The following is a 22,428-nucleotide window of genomic DNA, read 5'->3' on the forward strand; positions in this document are numbered from 1 at the left end:
AGTCACCCACTCATTGTTATATCCACCTCCTAGAAGAGCTATGTACGAAGCAAGGGGCTTAGGATGGTTGTTGTTTGATTTGTCATATCTAAACCAGCATCGCGTAGCCTGATGGTTATCCTTATTGCATATCTGACATGGTTGTTCGAACTTCTTTGGACCAGGCTGATTGCGACGCTGGAAGTTGTATTATGCATCTACTGAAATCGTTGGTTCTGCTGATTGCTGTTTTGCGTGTACCATATCTGCTAGAGGACGTGGTGTTGGCATTCGCAACATTGGCAATGGGTTGCTCAATAGAAGACAGCTGTTGTTCAAGACGCATATAAAAACTCAGAAGGTGAGAATAGAAAGTTTTCATCTCCATATCCTCATGGGTTCCCAGTGTAGTGACAATGGGATCATAGGACTGATTCAGTCCATTGCAGATCAACTGTTTTTTCTCATCAGCAGTGGTAGCATACCCTGATGCTGCAAGCTGATCAAACGGATTCTTAGCATCATTCAAAACTTTTTTTAAATACTTGTTACCTTTGCTCAGAGAGTGAAGTTGTTTCTTCAAGTTCATCAGATGAACCTTTGTTTTGGGAAAAAAATATGCTTCCAGTTTGTTTCAAACTTGTTTGGCAGTATCCATATTTCTGACATGACAAAGGACTTCTGGAGTAAACGTGGAGTTTAACCATCCAACTAGCAGAGAATCTTGCAATTCATATTCTTTGTATGCTGGGTTTATTGCTTGTGAATTTGGAAGTGTTCTTGGTGGTATTTCTTCAGTTCCATCTATGAAACCTTGTAATCCATACCCTTTGAGAATAGGTTTGAACTGAGTTTTCCAAAGGGAGTAGTTTGTTTCAGTGAGTTTGAGGGTTACAAGGTGATGGATTTGGATGTTTCTTAGGGTATTGGTATTGGTATTGTTGTTGTTTCCTGTCATTGTGTTTTTAGGTTTTTCTTTTTTCATTTTTTTGTTGCAGAAGCGTAGATAGGATCGTAGGATGATACCAAGTTAGCACTTGATATTTGGTGAATATCTTCCACAGTTAAAGTGTGGATATATAAGAGGTATTTATATTGATGAAAAACTGCAATGCAGTTACAATTATTGTTACAGACTCGATCAAATAAAGAGTTTAACAAATTCAAAACTGAACGTAAAGATAGCCTAATATCTATCCCTTGTTACTCGCTCTTCTGACTCTCTCTTTGAGACTCAGTTTCAGAGTCAATACTGTTATGGTTAACATTGGTTATTAGGCATCATGGTCTTTAAGTTTGTAACAAGGCTAGGTTATACAATTTATTGTTTTAAAAAACGCGACTTATTTTGAGAAAATGAAACGGTTGATACTGTTAAGCAAGTAGTTTCTTCCCTGAGGGGAAGCTCGACTATGCGAAGCAAAGTCTTGTTAAGGATGCAAGAAAGTAAAAATTGGGATTTAGTTACCAGGTGGGCTAGGTGTATAACTGTGCGGTGCGTACATGTTTACAAGTGACGTGTTGGTGTTGTTTCAAATGGGCAACAAAGCCCAAGCCGGAAGGCATACAAATTTAAAAAAAGTCCACCTATTTTACAAGGATTTTTCAACACAAAAATAATCTTTTAAAAATTTGTTTTGATATCATCAATTGATTAGTGGCTGTCAACAAATTTAGTTCAACCCATGGGTCTCTTCTCCTCTATAAGTATGTTGGTGTTGCTTCATGATCAAATGGAATGCGAAATTGGCAAATTTGCAATTTTTTCAGCCGTCTAATTCTTAGCTACAATCCAAAGTGCATCGTAATGTTTGCTTAAGTCCAAAATACCCTTTCGATTATTGTTTTGATACAAACACGAGAAAATCGTGCAAGAGAATCAAATTATTGAGACTTTTTCATAGTACTGACGCGGATATGCCCACTCGTGATTACCACGTCTAGATTTTTTTAGATAAATAAAAGTTTCAACTCTCCACATGGGGGGCCGGGCTCTTAGCTCAATCCATTATTATATCTGTGGGGATCAGTCGTGTACCTGCTACTTACGCGACACGTCGGCCACGTGAATCACGAAACGAGATCAAATATCAAAGGAGACTATCTTCTCAGAATCTTCTCGGAATGTGTCTTCCCTGACACTGCACCACCACTACTTCCCACGACACAATTATAAATGTCTTTAAAGGTCTACAGTTGAGTGATATTTAAGAGGAGGACACAACCACCCTAAAGCTATCAAATATCCCATTCTCTGAAGTTGGAAACAGACCTAGTTTACAAAAATGGCTTCTTTCAGTTCTAGTTCAGTTTGCGTTGCTGCATTTCTCCTGCTTTCGATCGTTCTGGTCTCAGCTTCAACACACCAGAAAACTGTCATCTCCTATGTTTTGCCTTCATGTAAGTATCACCGGAGAACTATTTAATTAATTTACTACACAACTTCTTTTTTCTGGATCGGTAAAGATTTTTGTTCCGATTTCAAGTTTTATCATTTTGGTTTCATGGTACTGTTTTGGATCTAACTGTGTAGAGAATCTTTTTTCTGTTTATGCAGCAGCGGTGGGAGCTGGCGAGTGTGGTCAACCTGGGGACTCATCAACTGAAACTACAATCATCTCCTCGAATTGTGCGGATTGTACAAACTGGTGTAATGAAGAATGTGCTGATACAAACAGTGATGTGGTCGAAAACAAGTGCGCAATAGGTGAATCAAAATATGCAAGACGCTGCAAGTGTTGCTGCCGTGAAAAAGCCGCACCTCCGCCCAGTCCGGCCGATCAGTGCCGTCAACAAGGTGATACACCCAAGGATACTACAAGGCCCACCGCAAACTGTGGCGAATGTACAACCTGGTGTAAACAACAATGTTCAGCTATGGGCGCTAGTGTGGTTGATGACAAGTGCTCAATACCAGGTCAATCTGCTTGGCTCAGGAAATGCGACTGTTGTTGCCGTGACAACTCTAAACCCCCACCTCAACCAAGTTGCGGTTGTGCTCCAGATGTAACGTTGACCACACCGGGTTCCAAGCCATGCAATTACAAGCTAGTATCTTCATTGTCGTCCTCATCATCATCATAGATATCAATGTAACATGGTTGGAATTAACGATCGTTGATTGGTTTATGTTTTGATTTGTTTCTGTTGTTAACGTCGAAGTTTTTGATTTGATTTGTTTTTATGTTTGAGTTCCAACTTATTTGAATAATTGAATTGGTTTTTGCATTTAACGATTGAATCAGTTGTCTTACTGTTAGCAGGCATCACGGTCTTTACTTTTCTAAAGGTTATGAAATCTATTGTAATCTTTGTTTAAGTGTTTGGAATTAATGATGAGGAAACACACAAGAAATGACACAATTATTTTCTCTCTTTTCATATTGCCTCTAAAAATTCATCAACATTCTTATCAGAACTTCCACCTTCACTTACTGCATTTACTGCTAGTTCTTTCCATTTAATTGCATTCCTTTTCATTTCCTTCCCTTTCTCTCCTTCCATGGCTTCTTTTATACATAATTCAAGTTCTTTCTTTCTCGAGATCCCATCTTCATCCACTTTAACTCTAATCCCAACTTTCCACAAATCTTCAACACATTTAGCGTTCGTTGGTTGATCTGACCAGTGTGGAAATGCAATCATCGGTACCCCTAAACTTAACGATTCCACTATGGAATTCCACCCACAATGAGTCATAAAACAACCCAAAGCGGGGTGTCACAAAACTTCCAATCGCAACCTAGTAATGCCCATGCAACTTCCTCAATTTGCTCTTGGTTCAATACTGCCATGCTACCCATGGAGACATAGATTACTGAGCTGTCCTCCTTTGCATTGAGCCAGTCTATGCATTCTGCTCTTTTTGTATCGAATATATTAAGGCCATAATCACTGTCACCTTCAATCCGTTTGTCTAAGTACTTGGATGGAATAGTTGGTCCGACTGTCCTCACTCGCCATAGCTTTGCCATCCAATTCAACACCTTTATGTAAAGGAAAAGAAGTTGTTAACTAACATTACATGTAATAATATGTAATGTGAATAAATTTCATTGAAAGAACTTTTACCTCAGGCTCCAACTCGTCGAAGGAATTGAAAAGAACCCAATCTGCCTTCTCAATGTTGGAAAATTGGTCCACGAGTAGCCTCAAAAAGTGAGGGAAAGATTCTATATCAGAAACGAAAGAAGGTAATTCCATTACGTTAAACAGTGGCAATCCTGGAATTGAGATCATCTCTCCGTCCGGCACCGGAACCTTTAGTAGACCGCGGTATATGTAATAATAGATACTATTAACAGCAAGAGGCTGAGTGAAGAACACAGCTCCAACCATCCAAGCGTTCAATATAATCTTCAGCTGCAGACCATCCAACATCGTCGTAACCATCAGATATTGTTTCGACATTAAAAGGACCATTTTGGATTTGAATTGTTTTAGCCATATAGTTGGTTAAGACTACTGTAATTTTGACATCTTTGGTAGCTAATCTTTTTGAGAATTGAAGAATTGGGTTTATGTGGCCTTGAAGTGGGTATGGGAAAACTAGTATATGCGCTCCATAAGCATTCTTTTCCACTTTCTCCATTTTCTCTCTTACAGTATTATGTTTGCTTTGGAATTGGCAAGCTCACAAAGAGCATTTCTTCATGAATGGAACAAAGAAAAAGCAGGGAGAGGGAGAACTTGCCTCTTACTAGCACCATCTGGTGGACAGTGGGAACATTAATGGCTTCAATAATTTGTATATATGTCAACATCCCTTCCGTCCACATTTTGTAGATGGAGGTAGACTTTTCTTACGTTTTAAGAAAATATATAGCTATAGTTTTCATATGTTTTTTTTTTCATGTTTTACATATTTTATCCTGCGAGAAATATGTTAATTATTCATGTATAATTGTTTGTTTTTTTTTGTTGAGCTAAAATTTTATCAATAAAAGAAAAACAAAAGAAAACGGAAACAAAAAGCGGGACATAAAACCAGAACCAGCCGAAGAAAACAGGAGGGAAAAAAAGAAAAGGGGCCGAAAAAACGAAAGGTTCATCAAGTAGCTCCACTCCACTAAAACTATTCACTTGAAAATTGGATTTAAGAGCTTTGAAATAAACACCTTTTTCCGATTTAGAATTGATCTTTTAAGATCCATGCAAAACAGGCTCAAAACCATCCGAAGAGGGAGAACTTGATATCGCTCTATCTGGAGTATCTTCCATATCGGCGATGTTGAATATGTTGTATGGTCATCATATTCATTATCACTTATGCACATGGATGCTAGCCTAATAAATCTATTAGTATCTGCACAAGCATTCATATCTAGCCTCTTAGGACGATTTCTATGGCAATGGCCAAATTCAAACTTTTGTTGAGCCAGGTAGATGGCCAATCAGGGTTTTCCACTATGGTAAAGCATACGGCGTTTGATCATCAAGCACCCGAACTTGAAACAAATGCTGGCGTTGGAAGAAACAACGCAGGCGTTGATTACACAATCGTTGGCGTTCATGATAACAACGCGGGCGTTAGATACAAAATCGGTCGACTCTTTAACGCATATATTTTCAACGGTATTATTTTCAACACTATAAATTCCTTATATTGATTTCATTTTCAGTCACATCACAACCATTTCCTTCTTCTAAAACTCTTCTAAATCAAAAATTTCTAATACAATATGAGCAACTTATTAAGAAGAGCGGCGAATAGTATAAAGAAGAAACCGATACCGCGGCCTGCCATAGGTGTAGATTTTTCTCAAAATCGGGAAGCAGAGTTTTCTTCGTCGAGTATCGTTGCTGCTCCATCATTAGTCCAAGGTCATGTGTCGGGGCATCAAGATCGGTCTGAGGATTATTTTAGAATGAGAGGTGGATTTTCATGATTAAACATTGTTTATTAAGTTCTACCCCCTCAAGTCCGAGAAAGGGTTGACAGATATCCCTGCGATGCACTTTACAGAGTGAAGCCTAGAAAACATAACAACAAAATTACGAAAACAGTGGTAAGCTTGTTTAACTTAACTTAAATTATATTTTTTAAATTATTATTAAATAATCAAAAAAATTAATCATAGTTTATATTATACTTGTAATAGGAATTACGCCCCTTGATTTGTATTTCATTTATGGGATCCCAAGTGGAATGGGAGAGCCGGCACCATTCAAGCAAGACGAATGGATATCAAATAGTAAATGGGAGACCCTTTTTCCCTGGTTTATGGAATCAGAAATACGTGAAGATTATAAAGAATTGAAAGGAGGTGGAATTCAATGTTCAGAGTTGAAGTCTTTCCTTATCCAACCCAGAAACCCAGAAGATGTAGATGACTATCCTGAACTCGAAAGAGTGTTTATCTTATGGGTACTTGGTCATACATTCTTTCCAAACTCAACTTCTGTTGCTCGTTTTGGTTGGGTTCAAGCGTTAGAAGATCTTGACGAAGCACCAGATTATGACTGGGGATCTGCAATTTTAGCAGAATTGTACTGTGGGCTGGATCAAGCGTCCGTGGGAGGATAAAACATCACTGGTTCTGGGCATCATAGAGGTAAATATCAAAATTATTATTTTTAAATTTAAATAATTTTTATAAACAAATGTAGATTATTAATTCAAAATACTAAAATTATGGAGTAATTTGCAGTGTTGGTGGTATACCTACTTCCGTGTTAGTAAACCAATCCTAGAAGACAATGCACTTATATTTCCAATGTTGGACATGTACATCTCGGCCAACTTAGCGAAGGACACTGGCAGCGATGTCTTGGGTTCCAGTTTTGTTCATAGGTTTCATCATATGACTTGGAGCCACAACAACGTAGTTGCTCACCCTTACATTGATTTTCCTCAGTATGGTGTTTGATGGACAACGTATTTTTGATTATTCTATGCGTAGAGTTGTTTTTTCAGTCCAGAATCAGAAAGAGGGGTTTGATACCTGGAAGAAAGACTGCAGTAGCAAATACAAGATATATATGCAATTGCAATTAACCCACCATGACAGATGCAAACCTCTGGATCGGATTTTGATTGGCTGAGAAGAACCAATTGGGAGAGGTATGAACTAAATACAAAGACGGATATTGATGAAGCGCAGTATGTCAACTGGTACAAGTCAATTATGAAGCATGTAATTGGGAAACGGAACATGCACGTCTATGGGTTTGATTTCCCAGGGTTATCATGCATGTCCCATGATCCAAATATCGTTCCTAGCCAGCCACCTTCAAAAGAGTCATGATTTATGACTTACCCCACCAAGGGTGCAAGTTCTTCATTATCTTCGTCAAATATGCCCGAAATTTGTTGGGAGATGCAAAGTATTACTTCACAAGGTGAGCCAACCACGATCCCCATTTTTTCCCAAGGTATGGAACGTGATTATCCTTACTACACTGTGACTGCCAGTGACGAAGAGTTGCGGAGGCAACTGAACGATTTGCATAGGGTGAAGCGGAAAATGGAGGCTATACACTTGGATTCGGTACGAAAATGGCAGACAGACACAATGTTTGGATTGAGTCCAACTGTAAATGATGATGGGAATTCACAGTCTTCCGATTCCACCAGCAGCAACAGATCATTGAACGATAGTGATAATATAGTGGTGGGAGAAACACAAGTACGACAGAGTTCTTCACCACATGTACGGCACAGTACTTCACCACAAATTTTTCCTGTATCTCAACCTCAAGTATTTCGGCTAGATCTTAGGCGCATTTCATCATCATTCTCACCCTACAACCCAAATGATTGCTACAATGTTACACCACCACCACCACAACAACAAACCTCTTATATGCTTGGAGGACCGAGTGCACCGAGTGTCTTCCAATCGCCTAGTGCTTTCCAATTGGCTAGTGCTTTCCAATCGCCTAGTGCTTTCCAATCGCCTAATGTTGTTCAACCAGGTATATCCCCAGGTCTATCAACATATGAAAATTTATTTAATATGTTGTCAAGTGGGGATATCCTAGGTCTTGCAGAGTTCTTGACTCCAGAAAATAACAATAGGGGAGTTAGCGATGAGCGACGTTAGAGAGATTGTAATTTTTAATTCTACTATATTTGTAATTTTTAATTCTGCTACATTTATAATTTTATTTTTAAAAGTACGACGGTCTTAATTAAATAAAATCACATATGTTTAAAATTAAGAGTTTTACATTAGCTTCACTGGATTATGGCGGACTACATTATCTTCACTAATGAGAAGTACTGGGTGGAACAACAACTACAAAGAAGGGGTTGAAACTGTTCAACACTTAAGGATTTCAGATCATTTTTCGAAAGGAAAAGCCACATTCTTCCATCTTAGCCATTCATCCAAAGATCTTGTTACCATCTCAGCATCAGTTTCACCTTTCAGTCTATATCGATTGGTTTGTATGGTTAAAGCTACAAACTCACTTACTTCTTTCTTAATTATACGAAATAATTTTCTATGTCGCATATATATAGCATGACGACTCGGATTACGGGTGTCACTGCAGAACCCGTCGTGAATAACCGCCCAGAAATTCACTCATGGATAGTTTGCTGAAGTAAGCTGAGTAAATAAAAAAACATAGTTTCTGCAAATAGATTCATCTTCTTCTTTATTATACAGATCTCGCCGAACTAACAAGGGTTGAGACATGTTCAATCAAGAATTTGTTGAAGTTAAAGAATTTTTTTAAGCTCAGAGAAGAAGAGTAAATAAGACAATATGTTTGAATGTGAATTTGGAGTTGAAATGAAGAGTATTTATAGAACTTAAAATTCTAACGGTTAGATGACAAGGATTTACAGCCCTCCAGATGTATCCGTCGGCGCTTTTGTTTCAAACGCTGGCGATTTTAATACAGACGCTGGCGTTTGAAATAAGAACGGGCGTTGGAAAGACAAGCGCTAGCGTTTTTGGCTCAAACACTAGTGTCAACCTCGTCCGGTCTTACATCAGACGCGCGCTACGTGTTCCAAATCAATGAACAAACCAACAAATTTGTTGGTTTATACATCCATTTTTCATGTTTGTTGAGTCCATAGTGGGAGCAAAATCAACAAACTTCAAGTTTGTTAAGTCCATAGGAACTGCTCTAAGAGGAGAAGCAATTTTTGTTTCTTCTTCGCCGTAAAACAATCTCATTTTCCTCTGATGAAAAATTTGAACAGCCAATACCCCTTCGAAGAATCAGAACTCGCAAAATTAACAGCATTACTACCTAGACTAGTAGACGAACTTGGGATTTCATCAACAACTTCGGTAATGATTCCCTTAATGGATTTCTCAACATCTTGCATGACTATTTTCTCAATAAATGTACGTTCAACATTATTTAGATTGACGTGCTCTCTTGTATCGTCAATTTCACAGCTAGGACATGGAGATATCACACTATTTACCAATTCCTGAGAAACCAATGAGCTGGGTATCGTAGTATCTTCTTTGTTACCATTTTGGTAAATATTTTCAACGCCTTCCTCAATGAATTGAACGACATTTATTAAAAAAATTGATATATCAAGAAGGGTTAAGGAGACCCCAACCAAACAGGAAAGAAAAATAAAGAAACAAAAAAACAAAGCCTAAACCTAATGTCTAATAATTCCTTGCGCCGCAAGGATTTCTTTAAAATCCAAAGTAAATTCATCTTAAGAAAGCTTCACATAATTGGGGTAGATTCCAGCAAGGTAATCAGTAGCCCTGTTACTTTCCTCGTAACAATGACTTATCTTAACAAAAGAAAATTTTCCAAGCAATACCTTAACCCTTCTCCATATCTGAACAGTATCCGAGGGAGGTTTAGGATCAGGATTTTGCAGAAGCAAACAAGTAGACATAGCGTCAGTGCAAAGATGCATGCACCGAGATTCAATATCAAGAGCCATTTTTAAGCGAAGCTCAACCCCTGCATCTCATGAGCACTGACTGAAATTGGGCGACTGCCCCCAGTAGAAACAATCAACTGATCTCATAGAGAGTCTCTAATAATGGCCCCAAATCCAGCACCAGCATCAGGTTTATTACTATATTTTGTTACACAAAATTGGTTAAATGGCCTTAAAATAATATTTTCTGGGTGAAAAAGACATGTGAAATTTGATACTGTTTAAATGCCCAGGAATCAAAAAGATACTTTTCAAATATCCTGTTTGGTTATTTCACCCAACTTTAATAACTAATTTTTATACCCACATAATAAAATGCCCTTGTATTCATCTTTTGACCGACAAACCTTGTTTATATCCCTAAATTACATATATCTGAAAGCAAAACACCTGCTAACGAGTTCTTCAACAGATCTGGGGTTTCTAGAGATGGAAAAGACGGTAGAACTAATAAATCATACATATGAGAACGTTGAAAAGGAATGGACCCTTAAGTTGATCTCTTGAGAAATTCAGATTTATCAACGACTTCGAAGTGAATAAGCTTCTGGAATAGAACCAGTAAGTTGGGCAAAAGACAGCAGTTTTGAGAATTCCCTAATGTAGGTAGAACATCCCCTATTAGAGTATTTTTTTTAACTCTAAGAGAGGCCGAACTTGCGAACTGCAAAGTTGAGTCACAATTCACCCATATCAACAATCCCTGCAAATACAAACAAATCAGAAATCCACCATTGATAGACACATTTTTGTGTCTAATTTGATCTCAATACTATATATTGTTGGCACTCGATTTTGTACTAATTTTGGTGTTTTGTGTGTTTTTTAGGTATTTTTTGGAAATAAACATTTTTGGAAAAATCAGCTCGAAAAGTTTCCAGGGGCACCCTTGAAGGTCATTTGTTATTCGGACTCTCATCATTGGTTAAGGGGAACCTCATTTACTAAGGGGAACCTTCTTTACTATTTACACCCAAGGACAACAACTGCTATTCGCACCCACAGTTTGGTTAGGGGGCAGTCATCTTCTTCTTTGAATTTAGATTTTTGGCGGGAAAATATCTTTTCTCTTTGGCAGATTTACCTATTGATTTTTGGGCGTGCTGGAGATCGATTCAATGGCTGGAATCTTTTGGAAAGATTTGATTGATATTAACAGAGTTAACATGCATGTTGGAATCAATCAAAATGGGCTGTACACGCTGTTTGATTCAAAACAGGAAATAATATTTTCATAAAACAGAGGAAGAGATACAGGGATTTTTTTGGTTGTATTCCGGGAAATATATATGCAGTAAAGGCAAGATATTGATTGTGGATTATACATTATTGATGGGGAGATATTTTGAAGCACTTTACAGCGTAAAAATGATTCTCGCGAACTGGCACGAGAAGAAAATATTGAAAATATTTTCTATAGTAAAGAGGATGATTCTCGAGTTATCGTGAATGATTTCTTCCTCATGTTGTGTATAAATAGCATCTTGGGTTGGTAGAGAAGGGCTGTCGAGAGTTTGGGGAAGCTTTGGAGGCTATAGAGTGAAGAAAAATCGAGTTGCAGAGCCACCATTTCTGCTGCTGCAACTCAAGAACACGAAGAAAATTAGACAACCAGAGACAGTCGTTCATGCTACAGTAACAACGACTGTCACATGAGGGTCGTAGTATTCCGTATACTACAACACTTTTCATTTATCGTTCTTTGTAACGGTGTTTGCAACAATTATAAAGTTGCAAACACCCTATTTTCATTATTATCTCCATTTCATCATTTGTACACCTCTTTTGAGCAATGAAAAATTCCTTTGAGCGTGTTTCCAATATGCGGAGCTAGAACCCATCACTGGGACAACGGTGGAAGCAACTTTTCATGATTGTGGTAAATGAATTTTTTCTTTATATGACTTTTTTCATAGATTTAATTGTTTAATGATTTTTATTAATTATTTGTTATTTTGTCTGATGTCGCATGCTTAGTTTAAATTACTTTTGATGCGTCATGCTTACGACTTACAGATAATGTTTTATGAATCTAGTTTTGGCAAAGAATTAGAGTCACAACTTCTTTTGTTTGAGCTATATTGTCTAGAGTTAATGACTGAACCACAAGAATATGAAAAGTAGTGAAATCCATCGTCCTAGTGTCTCTTCACCATTGTTAATATTTTTGTATATATATTTTTAAATCTAAAAAATTATCCTTCACAAGTACGAGAGTTTGAACCTCATTAGTACAACCCCCAGAAAAAATCTTTAATCATTTTGGCGCCGCCGACGCGGATTTGTGTTTAGGTATAATTTTTGCGTCTCTTTGGTATGTCTTTGTATTACAGGTTTGAAGTTGGATACTAAAGACCTTGGAATCAAAGCTTAAAGCTAAAAGAGAAGGAAAGAAGACAAAAAAAAAAAAAAGAGAGAAAAAAAAAAAAGAGAGAATTATTTTTTATTTTTTTAAAAGACTTTCCTTTTTTTTTTGCAATTATTATTGTTATTATTATTTTTTTTATTTTTTTTTCTTTTCTTTGGACTGGACAATCGGGACATTATTTTTATTTATTTTTTTAAACCCTACGGAAGGGTACCCTTAAATACAAACTGTTTGCAGGGAAGGACGACGATTACTATATCGTCTCGGCCCCTCGGGTTCGTACACGGCATAAGAGTCGTGGCCCGAGTCGACGACAACGGTTCATCGCCCGTATGGTACGGGAGGTAAGTCCAATCGAAACACCCGCGAATCTCCTGCAAGCGGGTTACTGTCTGCTTAAGGTGATAATTGTTTGAGGACGAACCGGGTTGTTTCTAAATTCCTAGTAAAGGGCAAGGCCTGGACAATACAAGATAAGGGTTCGGATTTCATCACCGCTCCCTTCTTGCCCGCCTTAGGAAAACGAAACCTAACGCGAACCCAAGCTTAAAACTTGACTAGAACGAGACCGATGCGCTTATTAGGAACAAATTTCGAAGGATATTGGTGACTTTCTTAAGCACACCTTGAAGTTCATAATGGTTTCTGTGAGTTGAATGCGTGACTGCGCCGCCTTGTGATAGCGGTGAGGCCTTGGGTATCAAAGCTCCACTGAGCTTCCCTCGCCTCAATTCAACTTACTTTGACTCGGATTGATTCCAGAGGGGTTTGCTTAAATTGTGACGAATTCCCCTTCGAGAGATAGAAGCAAGTCTAGAAACAACCTAAGTGGAGCCATCATGCTTTTTGTTTGCTAGAATTTATAGGTTTGATTTGGTCGAGTCATCCTTGTTTGTGATTGTGTAGAATTCCTTTTTAGTTTGTGTTTCCTCGGTGATGAATCCTTTTCATGAGACGCCACCTGAGATGACGTTACGAGAATATATGTCTAGAAATTCTCGTTATCAAGAGACGTCTTCGGAAATGACTCTTGGTGAATATATGCGTGGGCAGCGATATATGGATACTTCAACTTTTATTGAGGAATCACCTCTAACGATCTATGAGAAATATTATAAACATAGACCATGTAGTGGGGAACAAAGCTTGAGAATTCGTGAATATCAAAAATTATATTGTGATGATGAAAAGGACGAGGATTCGACTAGAAATACCTCTATTTTAGACGATGATTACAAAACCGATGATGGTTTAGAGGAAAGAGTCTACCCTGAGAATACTGTTTTAGAATCTAGCGATTTAGAAACACTAGTCTTAGAAGATGATAAACTCATATAAATGAGTGAGGATGAACCCAACTTAGAAGAATCTATTGACCATTTCCAGGAATCTGATGACCTAGAAATTAGGGAAGTTGTGACTAGTCTTTCTAGAGACATAGAAAACTCTAAGTTTGGGGGTGATTATCATTCTCCGTGTGCTTTAACTCTTAAGTACCCTCCTGTAGGACTTAACATTTGTGCCTCAACCATCTTATAAGATTATCTTCATACACGTTTTCCCGAACCTAATGATGTCCAGAAAGAAGCTCAGTTGTTAGAAACCCATCCTCTGGTTGATGTGGTTAACCCAGGCTATGATACAAAGATTGACTTTGTTTTCCCACCAAAAACTTTTCAACCAAATGTGGGAACTTTTGATTTTAAGATGTGTCGGTTATTAAGTTTTGAGACTAAACCTAATCACTTTAGGATATTAGGGTCGACACATTTTCTTAAGGAAGACCACCTCTTTCACTGTGGTCAACTATGTAAGTCATATCTGATTGACTTAGAGGATCCGCAATTATTTAGGTTATTACTTCGTGATTCTAAGTTCGTATTTGAGTTTTTACAGACTCTAAGACCTAGTGATTCGGATCCCATCTATGAAGAAACGCAGCCAATGAAAATATTCTATTTAGACCCTTTCATAGAACCTGAACCTGAACCGCAATTAGCGATAGTTTTCAGGAAACTAGGTAAGGGCATGCTTTTCTTGTCCATTTTCTTGGTTCACTGCAGTTTCCTATGGTCATCTCTTTTTGGTTTTGAAGACCCACAGTTATTTCGACTGTTACTTTATGGTTCGAGTTGACCAATCCTTTTCTAAGTCTGGCTGAAGACTTTAAACTTAGCACTTCTTGGGAGGTAACCCAATCTCATGCAACACGGTAATATCCTTCCTTAACTCTTTTGCTTCAAATGTAACAGTTTCTCTTTTTCATGCTTTTAATTTCATCTTTAGAACATTGAGGACAATGTTAGATTTAAGTTTGGGGGTATGGGAGAAACTTTTTAGTTGCAATAGTAAACTCAGAGCCTAGAAATTTATGCCTATTAAGGTTTGCACTAACCAATCTAAGTGGATGGGAACATCTTGTTTTAGGAGTTGAGGAACCAATCTGATAGATGGAAACATCTATAGAGTCTATTCATAAAAGCACAGAGCTCAGGTGTTAGAATAACATGATAGTTGCACCATATCTCGTTGAGTCCTTTTCATTTCTTTTTTTTCATTTTATTTTTTCATTTTATTGTTTCTCTAAGTGATTAGGTGGGGCACACGATTCAAGTTGTTACCGCTGCTAGGTGAATAGAGTGACTGAGTTACTAAAAAAAAAAAAAAAAAGACCGACCAGTAGACCAATCGGAATAAGTATAACACTTGGATAGCAATATGTGTGTTTCTCCCTCTCCGTTCCGTCGCCTAAGCAAGCGTGGAATGCAGGACCCGGGAATATGTAATCTGCTGACAAGAAACATGCGCTTGGTCAAAGATCTATCATGGTTAGTTAAAAAAAAATGGTTATTGTTTGTAGTCACTGCTGTTCCCTTGTATATGCCAGTTTGTTGACTAGATTAATTATTAACCATGGTTCCCTTGTATATGCCAGTTGTTATATTAGTCAGACCGGTATCTCAGTCATTAGGAGGTTCATTTGGCAGGCCTTCAGACAGATATGTGAAACACGTCATTTTAACATCAAACCATCTACATTTTTCTTTTCCATATCTTTTTCTTCATATGATTAGTTTGACTCCGAATATGATGTCCATAGTGCAACTATCTTAGTAGAGCTCTGTCACTTATATGAATTTTAGTATGCTTGAGTGCAAACTCGTGTACAGCAATTGGAATTTCGCATCAGGTTTCTTCCTCTTAGAGTCAATAATTGTATGCCAACCAAGGAGGTTCTTTAGTGCTTTCCAAGGTTCTGCGTAGATAGCTAGGGTTTGTAGTAAAGGTTTTGTGGGTACACCTCTGGTAAATCCTCTGGAGACAACACTCCGCCACTAGGGATACCTAGGGGTTCAAATGATTTTCCTTTCAAGAATAAATTTGCTCGAGGACTAGCAAATAATAAGTTTGGGGGTATTTGATAGACACATTTTTGTGTCTAATTTGATCTCAATACTATATATTGTTGGCACTCGATTTTGTACTAATTTTGGTGTTTTGTGTGTTTTTTAGGTATTTTTTGGAAATAAACATTTTTGGAAAAATCAGCTCGAAAAGTTGCCAGGGGCCCCCTTGAAGGTCATTTGTTATTCGGACTCTCATCATTGGTTAATGGGCACCTCATTTACTAAGGGGCACCTTCTTTACTATTTACACCCCAGGACAGCAACTGCTATTCGCACCCCCAGTTTGGTTAGGGGGGAGTCATCTTCTTCATTTGAATTTAGATTTTTGGCGGGAAAATATCTTTTCTCTTTGGCAGATTTACCAATTGATTTTTGGGCGTGCTGGAGATCGATTCAATGGCTGGAATCTTTTGGAAAGATTTGATTGATATTAACAGAGTTAACATGCATGTTGGAATCAATCAAAATGGGCTGTACACGCTGTTTGATTCAAAACAGGAAATAATATTTTCATAAAACAGAGGAAGAGATACAGGGATTTTTTTGGTTGTATTCCGGGAAATATATATGCAGTAAAGGCAAGATATTGATTGTGGATTATACATTATTGATGGGGAGATATTTTGAAGCACTTTACAGCGTAAAAATGATTCTCGCGAACTGGCACGAGAAGAAAATATTGAAAATATTTTCTATAGTAAAGAGGATGATTCTCGAGTTATTGTGAATGATTTCTTCCTCATGTTGTGTATAAATAGCATCTTGGGTTGGTAGAGAAGGGTTGTCGAGAGTTTGGGGAAGCTTTGGAGGCTACAGAGTGAAGAAAAATCGAGTTGCAGAGCCACCATTTCTGCTGCTGCAACTCAAGAACACGAAGAAAATTAGACAACCAGAGACAGTCGTTCATGCTACAGTAACAACGACTGTCATGTGAGGGTCGTAGTATTCCGTATACTACAACACTTTTCATTTATCGTTCTTTGTAACGATGTTTGCAACAATTATAAAGTTGCAAACACCCGATTTTCATTATTATATCCATTTCATCATTTGTACACCTCTTTTGAGCAATGAAAAATTTCTTTGAGCGTGTTTCCAATATGCGGAGCTAGAACCCATCACTGGGACAACGGAGGAAGCAACTTTTCATGATTGTGGTAAATGAATTAATTTTTGATATGACTTTTTGCATAGATTTAATTGTTTAATGATTTTTATTAATTATTTTTTATTTTGTCTGATGTCGCATGCTTAGTTTAAATTACTTTTGATGTATCATGCTTACGACTTACAGATAATGTTTTATGAATCTAGTTTTGGCAAAGAATTAGAGTCACAACTTCTTTTGTTTGAGCTATATTGTCTAGAGTTAATGACTGAACCACAAGAATATGAAAAGTAGTGAACTCCATCGTCCTAGTGTCTCTTCACCATTGTTAATATTTTTGTATATATATTTTTAAATCTAAAAAATTGTCCTTCACAAGTACAAGAGTTTGAACCTCATTACTACAACCCCCAGAAAAAATCTTTAATCAACCATCCATGAAAATCCCACTACATAAATGATAAGAAACTCACACAGAAAGCAAACAGAACCCATTTTTAAGTAATTTTAAGAAAACCCAGAAAAAGAAAACAAGAAGTAACCACCATGGAAAGATTGAAACTTACAAGAAAGTGCTAATACGTGAAGAGGGGATAAATACACATCAGAAACCAAGAAAATTAAGTAAAGTATAACGGTGAAGATGAATAACTGAACCTCCTTTATAACAAATGAAACCCTTATTTTTCAACTAAAAGCATTGAATGTGAGATATATTTTCTCAGTTAATTGAAACTATAAAGATCCATAAGATCATGACCACCATCCATTACACAGACAGTAGCCTATAATGATTCAGTTACATACCCAGACCATCAGCCATTATAAAAAAAAACTGTTGCAATTCCTTATACACCCCATTAGTATTTTTTACTCCCTCCCAATTTTATAGATCGAGAATTACACAATATAAATAGATAATGGAAGAATAAAATCTACCTAACAAGGCACAATCTAGATATTTTTCAACAGAACTAATATAAAGCTTTCATACCTGAAAATTCATTCCCACTAAGGTCCAGTTCTCTTAAAGACATTATAGTCGCAAACAACTCTGGTGGTATAAGACCATGTAACTTATTATTCCCAATCTTTAATACTTGAATTGTAGGTATGAAACCAAATGAAGGTAGCTAACCGAAAATTTGATTATCACCTAAATCCAAAACTTCCAAATTCTTAAACATTAATAACATGAATACCAAATATGAACCAGTTTAAACAAGATGAAACCAGTTTCAACCTAAATTACGGCATAATGAAACTAGTTTGATCCTACTTTGAACGTGGGTCAAACCAAATTCACCTAATCCAAAATATGTTGAAACCAGTTTCATCTTGGTTAAACATGGACGAAATCAAATTCAACCCAATCTAAAACAGGGTGAAATCATTTTCAACCCAAATTACAGCAAAATGAAACTAGTTTCATCCTACTGGGTGAAATCAAATTCAACCCAATATAAAACATGATGAAACCATTCCATCTTAGTTAAAAATGGGCGAAACCAAATTCAACCCGATATAAACAGGACGAAACCAATTTCATCCTAGTATAAAAATAGGAAGAAACTAAATTCAATCCAATATAAAACAGTAAAATGTACAAAATATATTCATATAGTAGCAACAGATGTGAAACCAGGCTCATCCTGTGGAAACACAAGACGAAACCAGTTTCATCCAGTAATAAATATATGAAACATTCATTCAATGTAAATACATTCTAAAACCATGTTTTATTCACTGGAAATACATGATAAAACCATTTTCATCCATTAGTAAAACAAGTTGTACAAATGATTCATCGAGTGCCAATATATGATGAAATCATGTTTTATTGGATGAACTTTTTTTACAACAAACGAAAAATAAGGATGTACTCAATTGCATCAGATTCTAAACCTTAATCTAAACAAGTTCAACAAAATGTAAACTAGTATGTATGCAAATGCATCAAAAAGAAAATTAGGACTTTATCAAAATTAGGTTTAGGAAACTTATTCATCTTGTGAAATTGATAGAAAAAAAAACTCAATTTCTTTAATTATCTTCAATCAATCTGGGAAATTAACCTTAATTTATATAGGGTATTTCAAAACAAAAAATTATTGATATTGGTGGCTTTTTCGACGATGGCGTTACTGAAGTTTGTAATTGTCGGGATAATAAAGGAATACGATGATGTTGTTATTGGTGGTGGTGCCTTTGATGATGGGTTTATTGTTTGTGGTTATTCGTTTGGCAATCTGAGAGGACTTACTCCAATACACTTTCTAGAGAATCAACTAGACAGTCAGACTCAATCTAGATAAAAGCATATCAAAGAGATTAATATCTCAATCTCTCGATTTAATTCTTACTCAAGCAAATAGAAATCTGCGAGTCTAATTAAATACAAGAGAGATAACTTGGATGGTACCAAAGACCAATATCCAAGAGTCAATCAATATAAATCAACAACCAAAGGTTGGATATTCTAATTGATTGATCTAACGCACCACCTGTGATATTTCAATTATATAAAAAAATATAATGCGGAAAAGAAATAACACAGACACCAGAATTTTGTTAACGAGGAAACCGCAAATGCAGAAAAACCTCGGGACCTAGTCCAGATTGAACACCACATTGTATTAAGCCGCTACAGACACTATCCTACTACCAATTAACTTCGGACTGGACTGTAGTTGAACCCCAATCAATCTCACACTGATTCAAGATACAGTTGCGCTCCTTACGTCTCTGATCCCAGCAGAATACTACGCACTTGATTCCCTTAGCTGATCTCACCCACAAACAAGAGTTGCTACGACCCAAAGACGAAGACTTGATAAACAAATCTGTCTCACACAGAAAAGTATATGGGATTGAATACATCTGTCTCCCACAGAAATACCCAAGAGTTTTTGTTCCGTCTTTTGATAAATCAAGGTGAACAGGAACCAATTGATAAACCGGTCTTATATTCCCGAAGAACAGCCTAGTATTATCAATCACCTCACAATAATCTAAATCGTATGGAAACGAAACTAGATATTGTGGAATCACAAACATGGACGTAGGTGTTTGTGAGCACTTCTTTTATCTTGCCTATCGGAGATATAAATCTCAAGCCAATTATTCAATTGAGCTCGTACGATAGATACAATAAGATCATATCACACAACTACAAGAGAAGTAGTATTGGTCTGGCTTCACAATCCCAATGAAGTCTTCTAGTCGTTAACCTACAGGGTCTCGAGAAGAAACCTAATCTTAAAGGAGAATCGATTCTATCAATACAACTAGTATCACACATGAGGTGTGGGGATTAGGCTTCCCAGTTGTTAGAGTTCTTCTTTATAAAGTTTTCAAATCAGGATTTGCAATCAATGTTAGCTTAGTACCAAAACATTCAATATTCACCGTTAGATTAAAAACCTGATTCAACTAATCTAATATATTTCAACTGTTAGATCGAACTTATCTTTTCACAGACAGATGAAATGTACCCTCATTTAGGTTTATGTAACCGTACCTAAACGTGTACACCATGTTGGTTCACAAATAGTTAACAAAAGTTAGCCATATGTTTATTCTCATATTAACCTTATTCATCTTAACCATAACTAGTTCAACTGACTCAAATGAAACTAGTTAATGAGTTGTTCAATTGGATAGAAGATATAATCGAAACAAAATCGGTTTGATTCACTTGAATCAATCATGAACATTATAGCCATGGTTTGCAAAGATTGCATTCCTTAAGATTTAAATGTTTAAGTTCATGAACATACCGATTAGATAAAGTAACCATCCTAAGGATCCGTACGGGTATGCGTACTTAAGAAACAGGATTTAGTGTTTGTTAAGTTTCCAAACTCATGTTCAAAAACTTCCTCCAGTATGCGTACGGGAACGCATACTTAAGGTGACTAGTTTATTAGTTTGTAATTCCCAAACCCAACAAATATTTTTGGTTCGAAAACCCTCCTCTAGTTTGCGTACGGGTACGCATACTTAAGGTGTCTAGTTTAGGAGTTTGTAATTCCTAAACCCAGCAGATATTTTCGGTTTGAAAACCTCTACCAGTATGCGTACGGGTACGCATACTTACCTTGTCGTCTTCACCAATTTGGTATACACATATATGCATACACATGGTTCCCGATGTATGGATTTATACACTAATGTGCGAACACACTATATATGCTTATATCCAAAGATGATTACATTATCAACTCTTCATTCCAATCATTGAAACATTCTTAGAGGATGACAATAGTCGTTTTCACATACTATTAACATCAAAGCAATTTTCAAGTTATTGAAATGTCATCATGACTTTCGTCACGAGTAAAGATGAACATGGCTAAAGCGAAAGCTTTCCAACACATATTTCGAGAAATATGTAAGCGAGATATAGTCATCTCGAAATCTCAACTGTGTATAGTTGAAAAATATATCGTAAATACAACTTATGTCTCAATATAGGAGATAAAGAAGAAATAGACTTTGCTAGTGATAGATGAGTTTAAGTCTCCACATATCTTTTTGTCGATGAAGTTCCACAAGCTCTTCTTAGTAGTTCTTAGTATTCAAATGATGACCTCCGAGAGATCTAAGCTCAACTACACAATCTATGTCCTAGTCCGAGACATCTATAAATAGGCTAGAAATCAAGACTTATAGTTTTGATCACTAACATTGAGAAACATGCTTGAGATAGCAACGCATGCGAGTTTGACCGAGCAATGCTCTAAAACTCTCCCCCTTTGTCAATTTTAGTGGCAAAACTATCAATACATATGGATTACAAAATAAATCAAAAATTATAGCTTCTCGTCCACATGCTTGATTTCCTTGGCATCTTCAACACGACTCGAAATCTTCGTCACTTCCAAGTACTCCATGATTCCAAAGGTTCTAAGTTCGGCACTATAGTTGTCGAAGATCCGTAGAGATAACAATGAGAAAACAAATGCTCTCAATCATTGTTATACAGTGTCATAGTGTTATTACACAACACCAAAATTTAATTGTATCACAACTTTGACAACAATACTATGCTGATATGTATCACTCCCCCTTAGTCAATAATTTATCTCAACATGAAAACCACTCCCCCTTACATAATGATTCGTAAACCAGATGTATTTATAGTGTGAACTACATATTAATTTTCCCCCTTTTTGTCAATAAAATTGGCAAATGTACGAATATTAGTGGGATCCTAGCTAATGAAATTTCCACGGAGATACTTCATGACCAAAGGTGTATTAACATACCAAAAAATTTAGATGCAATCATATAGCCGAAGCTAAATGCATTCATGAAGGAGTTTATAAAGATACAAGATAACCCCTCAAAAATTCCACAGCCGCACTCCCCACAAAGATATGGAAATTAAGCACAAGTTCAAAAGAACTCTCCCCCATAAAATGTCATTCCCGAGAGAACAACAAAGGCGGCCTTGCTTTTACAAGAAAAGAATGATTTCATTGGATATAACCAAATCACATGAATACATGAATTTGTATCCAAAAATATCAATCAAATTAACCACAAGAGAACCGATGATTAGTTTAATCGTAATTCTCAACCAAATTAATCACAAATGAATCCATGACTAATCTGATTGGACATGCTCACATAAGAGAACTTACGGAGCCGCACATTATTTTACATAAAAATATAGATCAGGGAA

At 36.7% G+C, this 22,428-nt stretch overlaps 1 protein-coding gene and 1 pseudogene across 2 annotated transcripts; one reads left to right on the forward strand and one right to left on the reverse strand.

Annotated features, from left to right (window-relative positions):
- Positions 1-2,090: 2,090 nt before the first annotated feature.
- Positions 2,091-3,350, forward strand: LOC113284630. 2 transcript variants are annotated; one of them, XM_026534141.1, is made up of 2 exons: positions 2,091-2,379; positions 2,537-3,350. In XM_026534141.1, exons 1-2 carry the CDS (start codon positions 2,265-2,267, stop codon positions 3,061-3,063), a joined length of 642 nt encoding a protein of 213 aa, XP_026389926.1. In that variant the 5' UTR covers positions 2,091-2,264; the 3' UTR covers positions 3,064-3,350. The 2 variants fall into 2 exon arrangements, with proteins under 2 accessions (XP_026389926.1, XP_026389927.1); XM_026534142.1 differs by having other exon boundaries at positions 2,540-3,350.
- LOC113284629 lies at positions 3,344-4,301 on the reverse strand (annotated as a pseudogene).
- Positions 4,302-22,428: the final 18,127 nt, after the last annotated feature.

This window comes from Papaver somniferum, chromosome 5, assembly GCF_003573695.1.
Source record: "Papaver somniferum cultivar HN1 chromosome 5, ASM357369v1, whole genome shotgun sequence".
In the NCBI taxonomy this organism is placed as follows: Eukaryota; Viridiplantae; Streptophyta; class Magnoliopsida; order Ranunculales; family Papaveraceae; genus Papaver; species Papaver somniferum.

What these genes read in the sequence shown, in the direction of transcription:
- LOC113284630 (XM_026534141.1), top strand. Translation starts at nt 2,265, where the DNA reads ATGGCTTCTTTCAGTTCTAGTTCAGTTTGCGTTGCTGCATTTCTCCTG. An exon ending in CTCCTATGTTTTGCCTTCAT is followed by an intron (nt 2,380 to 2,536) that starts GTAAGTATCACC and finishes CTGTTTATGCAG; the next exon opens with CAGCGGTGGGAGCTGGCGAG.